We start from the raw sequence: 14856 nt of genomic DNA on the forward strand, positions 1-14856 counted from the left end.
GGACATTGTACGCGCAGGAAAGATTTCCTCCAGAGGCGGGGACGCAAACGTTCTGTAACATAGTCTGATATACTGGAGCTCCAAGCTTACCAGCGAATGATCACGGAGGCAGGCGTCGGCGCATGAACGAGCGATGATAAAACCGTGTTACCAGTCCTGGTTTGTCAGAAATTTCAATGCGCGCAATGTGCACAAAGCAGTTTCCGCTTTGATCGTAAATATTGTTATTTTGCATCGTGACATACGTAAGCAGAAAAATTGACGTGAGTATTGCGGAATCTGTGGAGACCGGCGGCCAAGTTCCAATTGCGCAAATTGCAATTGTCAAATTAAGGTGAAACCCATGCTCGTTATCACGCTTATCACAGCGTCTGCTGCTTTTCCGAACCGTGACGATAATATCAAAAACATTGGAAAGAATCCAACACACTTTTCCCGAAGCTTTAGCAATATACATTTGTACCCGACGGTTTACATCTTCACGCTACTTGAAACTGCCAGTCTGATTCTGGCGCAAGAATATCCATGGAGCGGCGTTCTCCTCTACCTGCCGCGAACGTTCTTCGAGAGGCCGCTCCGTGTCGAGCGTCGCCAGCGTTGGTCTTCGATTCTTCAAAGAGGACCGCGCGATATCGCCGACGAGCGTCAGAGCGAGATATCGATGTCACCCGCACCGCGGGCCGACGAAGGTGGGCGTCGAGGTCGCCGGAGAGGGGCGCGCAATCTAAACCCGATAACGAGCCAGCTGGCGGCGGCAGTGCCGTCGTTTACGTGGAGGTACGACCTTCGCGAGAGTTCGCTCTCGCTGGTGGGGCCCGTGCCGGATCGCTCCTGGAAGGTCGGAGCCTGTCCTGGGGAATAAATCGCGAACTGGTACCACTCGCGGCACGGAGGACGCGGAGGTGCCCGGGGTAGCACGAGGAACCGCGCCGAGAAGAGGCGAAACGTGGGGGTCGAGGGACGAGGGAGGACGGGAAGGAAGAAAAAAGGGAAACAAACATGCCGTAAATCTCGCCAGGTGACAATGCGTACGACCCGATGAAGTCGACGGTGCTCATAGCGCGTGCGGCTTTCGATCGCATGCGGCCAACGCGGTAGACACTCCGTCGTCCTCGCCGCGCGTGTGCATGTGTACGGTGTGTGGTACGCGCGTGTTACCGTGTTGTACCTGACCCGTGTGGCACCTCCTGACCCAGCTTGTACCTGATCCAGGTGCCCGACACCAGGACCGATCGCGATGACTACGAGGGAACTCTACGTTAAGGTATCGCGGGCGCAACTCGGCAATGTTAGATAGCCCCTAGGTGCGCATCCCCGAGGAAGATGGCAGGCCTCCGCTGACGTAAATAAAATTGCGCGCCGAGGATTCTCGCGCGCCGCCGTTCTAGTCCCTCGGGGGGGATCGACGCTGCGCTTCAAGGGGATGTTTCAGTTCGGCACGATGCGCGGTCGTGCCGAACCGAAGTCTCTCCGGGTGCTCTCGCCCGTCAGACGGTTCCATGATCGGAGGCGCGAAAGATGGAAGACGATTAGGGATGCTGCTCCATTTTCTCGAGTCTAAAGACCCGTAGGAATTTCGAAGATAGATGTGAAACGCGCCTCTCAAGCGCCCGCAAGTGCATCAGGCGGGTTGAAGTTCAATAAACCATAGTAATAATTTGTAAATCTTGCAAGAACTTTAATCACTACTTAAGATTGCGCATTAACCCGCGCGACACGGCAGTTTACACACAAAATTATCTGGATTATCTTCCCGGCCGTACATGATATCTCCGAGTCTCGCTTGACGTGACTTAACTGCATATATCAACCAAGGAACTCGTGTAGTTGAAAATGTCTCGGTTATACAATCAGGGGAAATTGCGGGAACGATGTCGACCGCTGCGCGAGTTTATGGTTGCGCGTGCGAAACTGTGATCCGGCTCCGTTTTAACATTGCTCGAGCATCAAGCGCGCAAACTTTTGACATTTGGAGCGAGCGTGTCTTTTTCCCGCGGTAACACATACACCGGGGGGGGGGGGGGTACAAGCGGTCCAGGAAAGCTGCCAACCCGTTCCGATTTCACCCGTTACATTTACATTAATCCGGAAAAGTCGCTCAAGGCGCGACTTCCGCCGTTGCGTAACGACAAGATCAAACAATAAATCAGGGATTATGTAATTATTGTTGTGTCCACGTTGCTACACACCCATAAATGCGCACCGTACAGTCACGAATATAGGTCATCCATTTACATAACACGCATGTCTCGTTTGTACGATACAAGACTCTTGGGCTGAAGGGAAAATTCTATTTCTCACCGTTATTCTTTTTTAATCTCGTTTGAATACATATCCTACGGACGTTTCCATTGCGCTTAATTATGCCGGCTATTATTCTCACTTCTAAAGGACTCTTTATTCTCCCCACGATGAGCACTTTGATACGAGGATACGTGCAATCGCTTCCCTGTTTTCTGGAGATGTTTATTTCAAGACGTATATCATCTTGATGAATTAGCTGTTTTCAACAGCTTTGATGGAAACAGATTCTTCAATTTCGCTGAGCATAACTTTAAACGCGAGCTTCGTACGGGGAGGAGACATCGTGTGAGAATCAACAACACTAACCTGACATCCTATCCAAAACATGGCATCTTTTTGGCAAAAACAAGTTCGATACGTTCGTCGTATCTTAACACGCAGTTAGGTAGTGTCTTCCTCCCAAAAACTGGTGCAAAATAATAATTAATGCGATTTTTCAAGTAATAATTTATCTGCAGTTAATTCGTTTTTATTTGCTTTTTAATACAATCGAGATAATCGATCTTCTATCTTCCAGTTTTTCAAAAATGAAAGTATTGATAGAGAATCTCGGGTTGGTTTGCCGCTACATTTTCATTGATTAATCGAGTTGCAAAACGCGCGACTTGGGCAATAAAAGATTGCCGAATATTTCGCTGGCTGTGCATGCATTAATAAATACGGGAAGACGGAGTGTTCCTCGGGCCTTCGAGATTTCTTTCCGAAACGAAAATCAATAACTGCCAGCGAGAGAGCCTCCATTACCGGAGACCTAAATTCTAGTCTAAATCAGGTGGCACGATTGCAGGAATAACAGCATGTGTTTGATTTACCGCGATAATGTTTCATTAGCCGCACGATTACGATTATGTGAAAAGCTTTCGATGCAGTGTGTTCGATAAGAACTGCACTTTTTATCAAAGAGACGAGAGGCTTGCAATATAAAATTAATACAATTGTTGTGAAATTGAAAAAAAAACAGTTGGTACGAATTATTGCTACATGGAAAATATAAATTAATAATGAATAATTAAATTGTTTATCAATAAATAAATTATGCAAAGCAATCGATTCTTTCCAAAAGAATTATTGCACCATCTTTGGATGATAACTCAATTGTCACTAACAGATCGCTATCAGCTGCTTCACACAGTCTTGAATTATATTAACCGAAGCCGAAATCGGAATATTCCTAACGTATCACGACCGTCTATTGTATCTTTCAACGACAGTTAATTGTCAGCCGAGTAGTATAGGAGGAAAATTATCGTGTCAGCGACACGTAATACAAGGATATTATAATAATTTGAAAACGCAGTCGCACAGTAAAACGCGCATTGTCATCTTTCCACGGCGAATGACAAATCCAATCTGAAATGCGAAAAGTAATGCGGTGCATAATAAACGCGCCTTGGTATTTAGCGTGCGAAATGCTGCTGAGTAACGAAGACCGAGATTAGAAAGCGCTATCGCCTCCGGTTTATGCTATTCCCTTTAAGCCTGTGACGCTTCTCCCCGACGTTGGTGGTTGATTTATCGCTGTGACCAGGTGAGCGGCGGGGGTTGCCCGAGGTCGGGCATCGTGCTTTTTGTTAGAACAGGTTTTCGCTTCTTCGGACGTGGGGGTAAGGGGAGAAAAAAATGTCGGAAAGAATTTTGACCGCACCGGGCACCGTTCCTTAGATTTTCTCTCATCGATTATACTAATCCGAAAGCGGCCCCGACTATGCGGGTCTTCGGGAAGTTCTCATTGAAAATTAACGTAGACAGAGCCTGATTTCTTTCTTTCTTTAAAGACACCGATACAAATACAGTCAAATGCACTCGGGAAAACTAATGAGTGCATCTTATGTCTATATCTAAAGTCAAAGAAATTCATAAAAATTGTATCTGCATCGGTATCACTTTACTGAATAAATTGAAGCTTTATCTTACATTTGTATCTCTGATGAAAGAAAAGTTGAAATACCAAACTCCGTTTATAGAGGAAAATATTCGGAAAATATATTAACAGTGCTATAAGAAAAGGGAGTAAAAGTGAGAACATTTCTTTCAATTCAAACAATATTTCGCGATGCTATAAAGAAATAGATTCAAAATGTCTTCGATAAAACGCGAGGATCGGACATATTTTTTTTTATTGGACATGTATTTGCGAGATAATTTACGTAAAGTCAATAATTAGGAGCAAGATCTGTGTCGGAAAAAGAAATCTTGTAGAAACTCCGCCTGACAAAATCTTGAATACGAGAACAGCGGGTGCGCGCATTTTTCTTGAGACCAGTGTGTATCTTCCTTAAATGGCCGTCGCCTCTGCCTGCAGATGAAATGTTCCTCACAGTCGCGTGAGGAATCTACCGGTCTTAGCGACGACGATGGAGGGCAAAGAGTGCAGCGAGATCGCCTCGTGCCGAGGCGTTTTGCTTTTCTGTAGCGAGAGAAAGGAATCCGCTCGGCCGCTCGCGTTCCTCGAACTGATCGCCCTGTTCTCCACGATTCTAGCTCACCTTTTGGTATGAAAGCGCGTTCGTGACTCCGGCAAATCCAAGTTTTGAAATTTTACAGAATTGCCACGTAGCGCCCCGCATCAAACTCTCATTGAGACGGAGCCACGTGTTGGTTCATTAAATATTAGTGTCATTGCTTGTGCGAGATCAGCGCGAATGTTGCCGGGAAACCTTTCTCTTAACAGAGAAACCATTCTCCTCGTATTGATTACACCGCGCCGTGGACGGAAAGAACTTTCATGTCTCAAGATCACTGTACACAGGCTAGAGACCCTAATCTATTATCGATTGCGTATGCGCCGTTCTACTATCGCTCGTCGAGATTAGCGCATTTCGCCACTTCGATCTCTCTCGATAAGAATAACTCCAGCCGGCAATCGAGCGCGCTCATCGGAGAAGCGCTTCTCTCTCTCCCTCCCGCCTCCCTCCTTACCCTTCCTCTCTCTCTCTCTCTATTCGCGCGCGCGCGCGAAGAAATGTTTCCTGTGTTAAATAAAGCGTTACGTCGGTCCTTCACGGCCCCTTCTCTCCATCCGCGAGGACGTAAAATCCTCGCGGCGATATCCCACGAAAGCATTCCGCTTTTACGGACGCGCGCATAACTAACACCCGCGCCCGAAGCGGAAAGTCGTGTTCTCACGGTCGCGATCCTTCTTTTGCGGAAACTCGATGGCTAAATCTGCCTTTGTTTATCGGGACCGATTAATCGCGCCTGGGTAAGGCATCAATCGGGAGCATTAACCCATGAAGATATTTATTATGACGTGTCACGCTACATTGCATTTTATTTTACGCCAGGGGATATCGCTATTATCCGAGTTAAAAACTGAGTGCAGTAAAATGTAATGGCGCTGTTTCTTCAGAGCGTTTGACGCTGTGATTAGCTGAAATTAAGTGTGCAATTTTTTCATGACGCATACCGCAGCGCGGGCATGTTTTAAGTCTCTAATTATAAATCACGTAATTTCGCGCGTGTGTAGAGAAGAAAGAAGCGCGCGCGTACACGCACATATAATATAGCGGCTTGACATGTAGCGCAGCTTTTAATTGTACCTGTAATTTAATTGGGAATTAGATAATCGCGCTTCTGTGTTTTACAGTCTATTAGATGGCAAGAGGTAAGCGCGTATACGTCAACGTAAGCAATCGATCTTGCTGTCACATGGTCGATATCAATGACAGAGAAGATAAATTCATTGAAGTTGTTTGCATCATTTGTTAATAGACCTCGAGGCTCTTATAGACTGCTCGTGGATCATCCATGTGCATATTTCAGGGTCGACTAACAAAGTTTAAAGATATTATCAGCGCGTATAAGAACAGTATCGTGCTGTTCGAGGTGCATAATTGTCGTTTCGCGCATTCCAAAAATGGGATATAAAATGTGAGAAATAAAAAGTAGAACATGTCGACGTTGAATGTGAGTTTCCATTAGTTGTTTCCGTAGTTTCACATGTACTCTTCGGTAATCTGTTCCTTACTTTTAAGTCTCTTTAACAGCTCGTTCAAAAGTCGCTCCGTTCACATATCGCAAACTCCATACTATTTCACATTTTAAGTGTCTATGTTCACGGACAGAGCACAGAACCGGGCCGTGCAGTCGGTTTTGTTGTTGAAAAAGTCCATGTCAGTATGAATCATACGTTCCGGGATGGCCTCGTAGTGATAAGATTGCGACGCGCCTCTCCAATTGCTTTCCACCTAACTTCTAATCGCACGAAAATGTGCGCGAAGACCTGAATCGCGAAACATTGACGGCGTGTCACTGCCACGTGTGCTAACGACCAAATCAAATTTATCTGATCCGATGTTAATTGGCACAACTAACGATAATGAAAATATACATTAAAAATAGAATATTACGACACCGCTATTCAATAAAATCCAAGACCGAAACATGTAGTTCAAAATCCTATATTCTAGAAATATATTAAGCCTCTTTCATACGTGCGGTTATTTATCTCATTAATTAATCGGTGGGAGTGCAATTATTTCGTACATTACACGTATACTGAATCTATACAATTAATTATTAATCAACTGTTTGACGGTTTCAATGAGTGGCTTTACATTACGCAGCTTGGGAACTGTTTCCTATAATTAAACATTTGTATATTTTTCTCATTCCTGTTATATTGTTTCTTCATTTCCCACGGCCAACTTTGTCGTGATATTTTCAATGCAGCAAAACGTAAGCAATGTATTTAGCTTAATTCGAAATAACAGCCGGAATCCCCGTACACTTTGTCAGATATATATTGCTTGCAAAATTGAATAAACATTTAATTTAATTTCGCTGAGTCCTGATATTGATCTGAGCACGGAAGCAACACATGAAAAATATTCGCGTGATTAGAGAAGAGTAGAGAGCTTCACGTGCGAAATGCTACGGAAGCCTTACACGGTAGCGAAGCTCGGATACAGAACAATCGAAGGGTTGCGTCGCCCGTCCAGAGGCAACAATGTTACTTCTTGCGTATGCGTACAGTGACTTGCATCGAGTCTCGAAGAAAATACGTTGCCAACGTTCGAGTAGTTTTCGCGAAATTGGGGCGACATCGATCACAAGCGCCAGCTGCGACGAAAACGTGCGCCGCGACAAAAGCTTCCTCTCGTTCTTGCGAGGAATATATAATTCACAAAAATACGAAGAAAGAGAGAAAAGGATGGCGTTTTCAAAGAAAACTTGTATATACAAATAAAACTTCAATGTGATTAGCAAAGTGCTTCGTGCATTCTTGAAAGAGACAAATCGCTGTCTTGCTTACGCGTATAAATTACTGTACTTTTTGAATTGTTCATTATTGATGCCGCATCTTAACCATGTACAGACCGAATATATGTCGACACTGCAGCCATTAATCCGCAACGGAAGGCGATACAGTGGAACCAGGGGGCTTGCTCGCACTACACTCTTAAGCGTGTACCGCCAAAAATTGGCGGTACACGTTAAAATGAAAAGTATACGTAATTACGAGGTACATAAAAATTCACCAAAGTAGAAGGGAAGATAGTATTTCGAAATTAGGAGTCTTATTTTGAGGAGAAACATGCCACAGAAACGTGTCTTGTTGGTGGATGCCCACAATATGGACATAAAACGGAAGATTGATCCACATTATGCAGTACATTCGCAATTTAATTCTTGGCACTGGCGACGAAAAATGCCTCAAATATCTATATTACATAACGCGTCCATAATGTATGTAACATGCACTTCGTGTCTTTAGCCGACGCGATCACGCAAATGTGGCACGACAAAGGAAGACAATAACAAAAGCTATCTCTCGTTGGCACGGAGACAGGTATTTGGAGGTACATATTGTACCCCGTACTACTTTGGAAGGTACGTACGGGAACCACTTGTACCTCCTAAAAAATGTACCGTGAATCTATAGACGGTACCTCGAACGGTACCTCCAATCGTGATCGTCATATATTCATTATTACTTCATACATCTTGCACCTCGTGCTAATATACCGGGAAAAATATCTTCCCTCCTACCTTGGTGGATTTTTATTTTGACGTGTACCTCGAACTTGGCGGTACCACGCGACACAAGATTAAAGCCTATCACACAATGCCAGGCAACAGGCAACAGGAACACGGAATAGAATTTCTGACGCGTTGGATTGGTTGAACGAAAATTTCCGACGAATCCAACGCGTCAAAAATTCTATTCCCCATTCCTATTGCCTGTTGCCTGGTATTGTGTGATAGGCTTAAGAGTGCAGATTAAGAAGTTACGTAAATACGCAAAACGCGCCGTAACTTTCTACTAATCTATGAATCGCTGTTGTCTTCTGGACACCTTCTCAATTAAAGGCCTGCTATGAGAACCCGGTAGAGAGCCCGAGTGTTTTTGTTCCTCTTCCCGTGAGCCCGTGGTGATAATTGGCCTTGCTGCTGTTGTGTAGTTGCATGCCGCGGTATAACATAGAAAGCATGGGAACAATTTCTTCGGTATGCCGCCATAGAACGAGAGAGCTAGCGAGAGACATACATAATCGGTCAAATTTCGACGCAGAGAAATTCGCGTATGGAGGGAAGTCTTTTCGTATAAAGCCGCGTAGCTCAATTAAAAAATGGAGAGAGAATGAAAAGAGCAAAGTTAAGAACACTCCCCATCTAACCGACCTAGTTGTACGAGTTTGTATTAATATACTGTTGTTGCACGGCACGTAATCTCTGGGTCGGATGCTCCAGGAATATCTTGACTTATCTTTTATTAACGTCTGCCCTTTCACCGTTTCTTTCCTTTACGAACTCCGCGAACGCTTTAGCGAAAGTCTCTTATGTAATTACGTAACTAACGCACTATAATAATGTCCTTAGACGGGCAAAAATCTTGGAATCACTGACGTAAAATTGCATTTTGCATGACGCTCATTAAATATAAATAACGTAAGTCTTTAAATATATATAAGTAGGAATGTAACAGTTGACGACGTTATCTACAGGCTATTTTGCATTTACGTATTTGCAGGGTTGGGAAGTAACTCGTTACTTGTAACGAAGTTACAGTTACAGTTACTCTTTTGTGGTAACTCAAACTTAACTTCGTTGCTTTCTTTCCATCTGTAACTGTAACTTAACTCGATTACATTTTTTCGACAACTAGTAACTAATTTAATAGTTACATTATTACCTTATATAAGTATATTTTAAACATCCACAGATTGCGTTAGGCCTTGCATTTGCGCATAAACGCCTTTATCGACGCTTTACAATTCAAATGCAGATTTCATATTTTTATTTCCGCTGCAAGAAAGTAACTGCACAAAGTAACGATTCGTTACTTTTTGAGTAACTGTAACTAGTTACCCTTTTAGCGAAAAGACTGTAACTGTAACTAGATACTTTTATAAAGCAACTTTCCCAACCCTGCTTATTTCGTATGTATAGGTATTATTATTTGAGGACGAGAGGCCGAGATCGAAACGAACGGAAAAGCGATTACGAGCCGAGAACCGAAAAGGACGTAAGAACGCTAAGGGCCTGAGTAGAATGGCTGTCTTGTACTCTTAGGACATTGTTTTATGTTTTAAATCTTTGTCTTAAAGTAACGTACAATAACTGTCTTGTGACTTAAGAATGCACCGGGGAGTTATCGTTATCTTTAAATCCTGAAAATTACTCATCGATTTATTCTCAATTTACTAGAGCGAGAAATAGATCGTATCAGTCGGAGACGTAGTGTCAAGTCCACGTTGTGTTCATTGAATATGACACGAATGTCATTGATACTCCAATTCTGGTGGCGTAAGCACTTAATACATTACGATGTTTGTTAACATGGTGTCGTTCAGCCTAGTGTAATCTTGCGCGCACAAATACGTGCAGGACGCCCGTGCGTTTCGTGAAGCGCACGAGCAAGAGACGCGTCGATGGGGGCGGAGAGATAACAGGTACAATTATACCGCGTCGGTGGCCATCTCGCGCCACCTGTTCGCATTTTTGTTTCTTTTTCAGCCGACGAAACGGTATCTTGCGTAATTAATGACACACGTGCACGGCCCACGCACTGTGGGAGCGAAGTTCAGGGTCGCGTGCTCCACCGTCTTTTTAAACGCGGTTAATTGGCTCGTGTAATCAAAGGTTAATGCAATCATTTTTCGAGTTTTAACAAGGGGGAAAACCGACGACCCTTTTTCTATCCCGCTCCCGAAAGATCTTCACACGCCGCGCCGACATGCGACGACGCGAGTCATCAGCGCCGTGCGATAATTAATAGGACAAAGCTCGTTATCGTTAAAGCAAACGTGACGCTGCGAATTCACAAGTCTCGCCATTTCACACGTCATTTTATGTAATTGCTAGTCCCAGCGTAAATTGGATATTACTGCGATTACACGTTTCGCGGTTCATTCACGAGTCTCCTTAAACTATAAAATGAAGATTTTCCGATGTTACTGTTAAAGTATACTTCAATGTAAGGCACGTTTCAATTCTAAAGGATATCTGTAAATTGCCCAGTTATTTTACATGTTCAAAAGTTCATTAACAGTACATGATTAACCAATGTGGAAAAATTGCTAAACGACGCTACCTGGCAAATCCTAGACAATTGTATAAACAGCATTTAATTGTGTGGACAGACCTTTTTAGGAATTGGAAGACTTGGAATTCGTCACGCAATCTCGGGACACGGAAAAAAGAGCGGCTGAATACTCGATGAATTATTTCACCTACGAAGCTTACCAATTACACGGTTATGGGTCGCCGACGTTACTTATGGGATGATCCGAAAATGTGGGACGGCGAAAGGGAAGCCGCGACTTCGGCAGAAAAACCAACTTACCGTTGCTTGACATGCTTCTGGATAGTACATTCGTAATACAATTGAGTGGTCCCGGGAGACCGCTTCGACAATACGCAGAGATCCTTATAACAAACACGAAAGCCCGTTGGGTTTGGTGGATATCACCGTTATTCGCTCACGAAAGCCACTCGCGCTTGTATGTAGAAAATGTCAAACGTGTGAAACTAGTTCTCAACAGTTACTCGGACGATTTAAAAAGTTGCGTGACGTTGAAAAGTCTCCGCGGTAACCTAATTTCTTGGATTTGCACTTAAATCAACTTTCAGACTTCGTACCGTTTTGCAGTATCATCTATGCATATGCGCTACCTGATTGCGTGATAAAAAGTTTAATTAATATAAACAGAGTTACTCGTCTTTGTGTGTTGCACTTCAGCTAAAGTTTATCGAACTTTAGCTAAGGCGATTGAAAGAGACAGGTTAAAGCTTTCTTTCTAATGTAGAAATAACGTTGCCCTGCTCAATTTATTATGTGGATCAATTTCGCGTTCACAGAGCACGAAAGAAATCATTGATCTTGTGTGTCATGTTGTCTTCTTGATCGTCACGTGCATGATTAATGGTGGACGTTACGTTAAATACTGAGATCGAATAGAACGGTAATTTCTACGCTCGAACAGTGTCTTCTATCGTACGCGAACAATATATGATAACGTTAAATGCATGAAATAACGGCGAATTGGAGCATTCGTCGACCGAATCGATACAGTCTTATTGGTGACCTCGTGCTTTGTGCGCTACTCCAAAAGGAAAAAGCGGGTCGTCTGTTGCGATTCTTAAAAAAGTCACTCGATGACCAGTTAAATGCCACAACGATTTTACGTTATCAGCAAGTACAGCCAATAAAAACTATTCGAGCTCGAGCTAAATAAATATCTTGTCAACTTCAACCTTAATTTTCATTCAAATATAAAAGAAAGTTTCTGTGGTTTTAACAAAAATATACTCAGTTTCAGATGAACCTTACACGCGTTTGTTGAACTTTGAATAATTTCCTAAACCCTCGGCATTTCACAAACTCTAGTAAACGGGGATCTGCGCCGCGATTTTATGTTAAACTGTATAATAAAACCGACGAAACTTTATCGACGCAAAAATAACGTGCGAATCGATCGCAGGACGGCCGAGTATGGGTGCCGCATCCGGAGAAGGTGTGGGAAGGCGCCGTGCTCCTGGAGAACTACAGGCAGAATCAGCGAAAGCTGAAAGTGCGCACGGAGGAGTCGAAGCAGACGAGGGAACTGGAGATCAAGTCGGACAACGATCTTCCGCCACTCCGAAACCCCGACATTCTGATAGGAGAAAACAATCTCACGTCGCTGTCGTTTCTTCACGAGCCCGCCGTCCTCTACAATCTCCAGATTCGCTTCCAACGGCATTCCATTTACACCTACTGCGGCATCGTCCTGGTAGCCTTCAACCCGTACAACGAATTACCCATCTACGGCAATGACACGATATGGGCCTATAGGGGCCAGGCGATGGGCGACCTGGAACCCCACATATTCGCCGTGGCCGAGGAAGCCTATACCAAGTTGGAGAGGTGAGTAATCACCCGTCAACATTTATCTACAGATTGTGTCATTGATGCACGTTTATCGACGTTAATTAAAAAGCAAGTCAGGTGGTCTTTCCGTTGGATAAGAAGTTACAATACTAATTATCAGTGACTGTAAGCAATATGATTTAACGGATTTAATACGTGTAGAGAGAGAAAGAGAGAGAGAGCCGTGACTGAGTTGAGCCACGGTTGTACGGCATCTAACTCAATGGTCTCTTCCTTTTAACGCGTCAGCAAATGTAAGATAATAAATATAAGCTAAGCACAAAGGCACAGATAGACAAAAGTACTGCAGCAAGAATGCTTCTAGTGGTTTTAAGATAAACACGTGCAAAGCTGCGACGATACCAAACGTATCGTGTTCCAAGCGAACGATTGCAGTTCTTTAGATTGATTTCTCTGAAAGAAAACACCGATGCCATACTATCTATAAACTTTCTACCAATAAACTTGTCGCAAAATAGTTCTGAATGATTAACAATTTCATACACTGTACGAGCAAAGAAAAGATACAACTAAGCAATTAAGATGATATTTAAATTACATTTATATGAAATGTATTTTATATTATTAGGTATACAACGTTAAATTCAATATATTTAAGTCTCAACTTTAACGTAATCTTATTGAATTCGAGTAGAATGACACTTTTATACAACCTTTAAATTTAATTTAGGGAGAATCATGACCAGTCGATTATCGTTTCCGGCGAATCGGGGGCCGGCAAAACGGTCTCCGCAAAGTACACCATGCGGTATTTCGCGACCGTCGGCGGATCGGCAACGGAGACGCAGATCGAGAAGAAGGTTCTCGCCTCGTCGCCTATCATGGAGGCGATCGGTAATGCGAAGACTACCAGGAACGACAACTCCTCTAGATTCGGAAAGTTTATCGAGATCCAGTTCAACAAGAACTATCACATCACCGGCGCGAGCATGAGGACCTACCTGCTAGAGAAGTCGCGGGTGGTGTTCCAAGCGAACGAGGAGCGAAACTATCATATCTTCTATCAGATGTGCTCGGCGGCGAAGCGTCTTCCACAGCTGCACCTGTCTGACCAGGGTCAGTTCCACTATCTTAATCAGGGCAACAACCCCAGGATCGACGGCGTGGACGATCTCGTGTACTTCGATGAGACGATAAGTGCACTGACGATGCTCGGCTTTACGTCCAAACAGCAGGACGACATGCTGCGCATACTGGCGGCCATTCTACATCTGGGTAACGTAGATATAAGCAGTTGCGTGATCAAGAACGCGAAGGACGGCGAAGTGGACACCGAGTCCAGCCACATTTCACCGTCGGACCGGCACCTACTTGTCCTCTCCGAGCTGCTGGGCGTCGAAGTGAGCGCGTTGCGCAAGTGGCTGTGCCATCGGAAGATCGTTTCGACACGAGAGGTCTTTCTGAAGCCTATGACCGTGGAGCAGGCGATCGGCGCGCGGGACGCCCTGGCCAAGCACATCTATGCCGAGCTCTTCAACTGGATCGTGACTAACATCAACAGCTCCCTGCAGTCACCCTATCAGGCGCACTGTTTCATCGGCGTGCTGGACATTTACGGCTTCGAAACGTTTGAGATAAACTCGTTCGAACAGTTCTGCATCAACTATGCGAACGAGAAGCTCCAGCAGCAGTTCAATCAGCACGTCTTCAAGCTGGAGCAGGAGGAATATCTGAAAGAGGACATCGAATGGACCTTCATTGACTTTTACGACAATCAGCCGTGCATCGATCTGATTGAGACCAAACTTGGCATTCTGGATCTCCTCGACGAGGAGTGCCGCATGCCGAAGGGTTCGGATGCCTCCTGGGCGGAGAAGTTGTACACCAAGTGCATCAAGTCTAAGCACTTTGAGAAACCGCGATTCGGCACTTCGGCCTTTCTTATCCATCACTTCGCCGATCTCGTGCAATACGAAACCGTGGGCTTCCTGGAGAAGAATCGCGATACCGTAATCGAAGAACAAGTGGACGTGCTAAGGAGCGGCAAGAACAAACTGCTGAGGAGGCTGTTCTCTGAAGAGGACCCCAAGCTGACAGTGCCGCATACAAGAGTGAAAGTGTCCGCTCAGAAGATCGTGCCGACGAGCGCAGCGAACAAGCAGAATAAAAAGACGGTCGGCTCGCAGTTCCGTGATTCCCTCAATATGCTGATGGCCACGCTGAACGCTACGACGCCG

The 14856-nt window shown here is 44.4% G+C and overlaps 1 protein-coding gene across 1 annotated transcript in view; it reads left to right on the forward strand.

Annotated features, from left to right (window-relative positions):
• The first annotated feature begins 751 nt into the window (after nucleotides 1-751).
• Nucleotides 752-14856, forward strand: part of LOC105565044 (unconventional myosin-Va) — a 22959-nt gene continuing 8854 nt past the window's right edge. Inside the window, exons 1-3 of the mRNA XM_012017883.1 lie at nucleotides 752-1264; nucleotides 12231-12655; nucleotides 13350-14852. Coding sequence (XP_011873273.1) covers nucleotides 1238-1264; nucleotides 12231-12655; nucleotides 13350-14852 — 1955 coding nt within the window. The 5' untranslated portion in view covers nucleotides 752-1237. The remainder of the gene's footprint in view (nucleotides 1265-12230; nucleotides 12656-13349; nucleotides 14853-14856) is intronic.

This window comes from Vollenhovia emeryi, unplaced genomic scaffold (genome assembly GCF_000949405.1).
Source record: "Vollenhovia emeryi isolate VEMERY1.0 unplaced genomic scaffold, V.emery_V1.0 DF939156.1, whole genome shotgun sequence".
NCBI lineage: Eukaryota > Metazoa > Arthropoda > Insecta > Hymenoptera > Formicidae > Vollenhovia > Vollenhovia emeryi.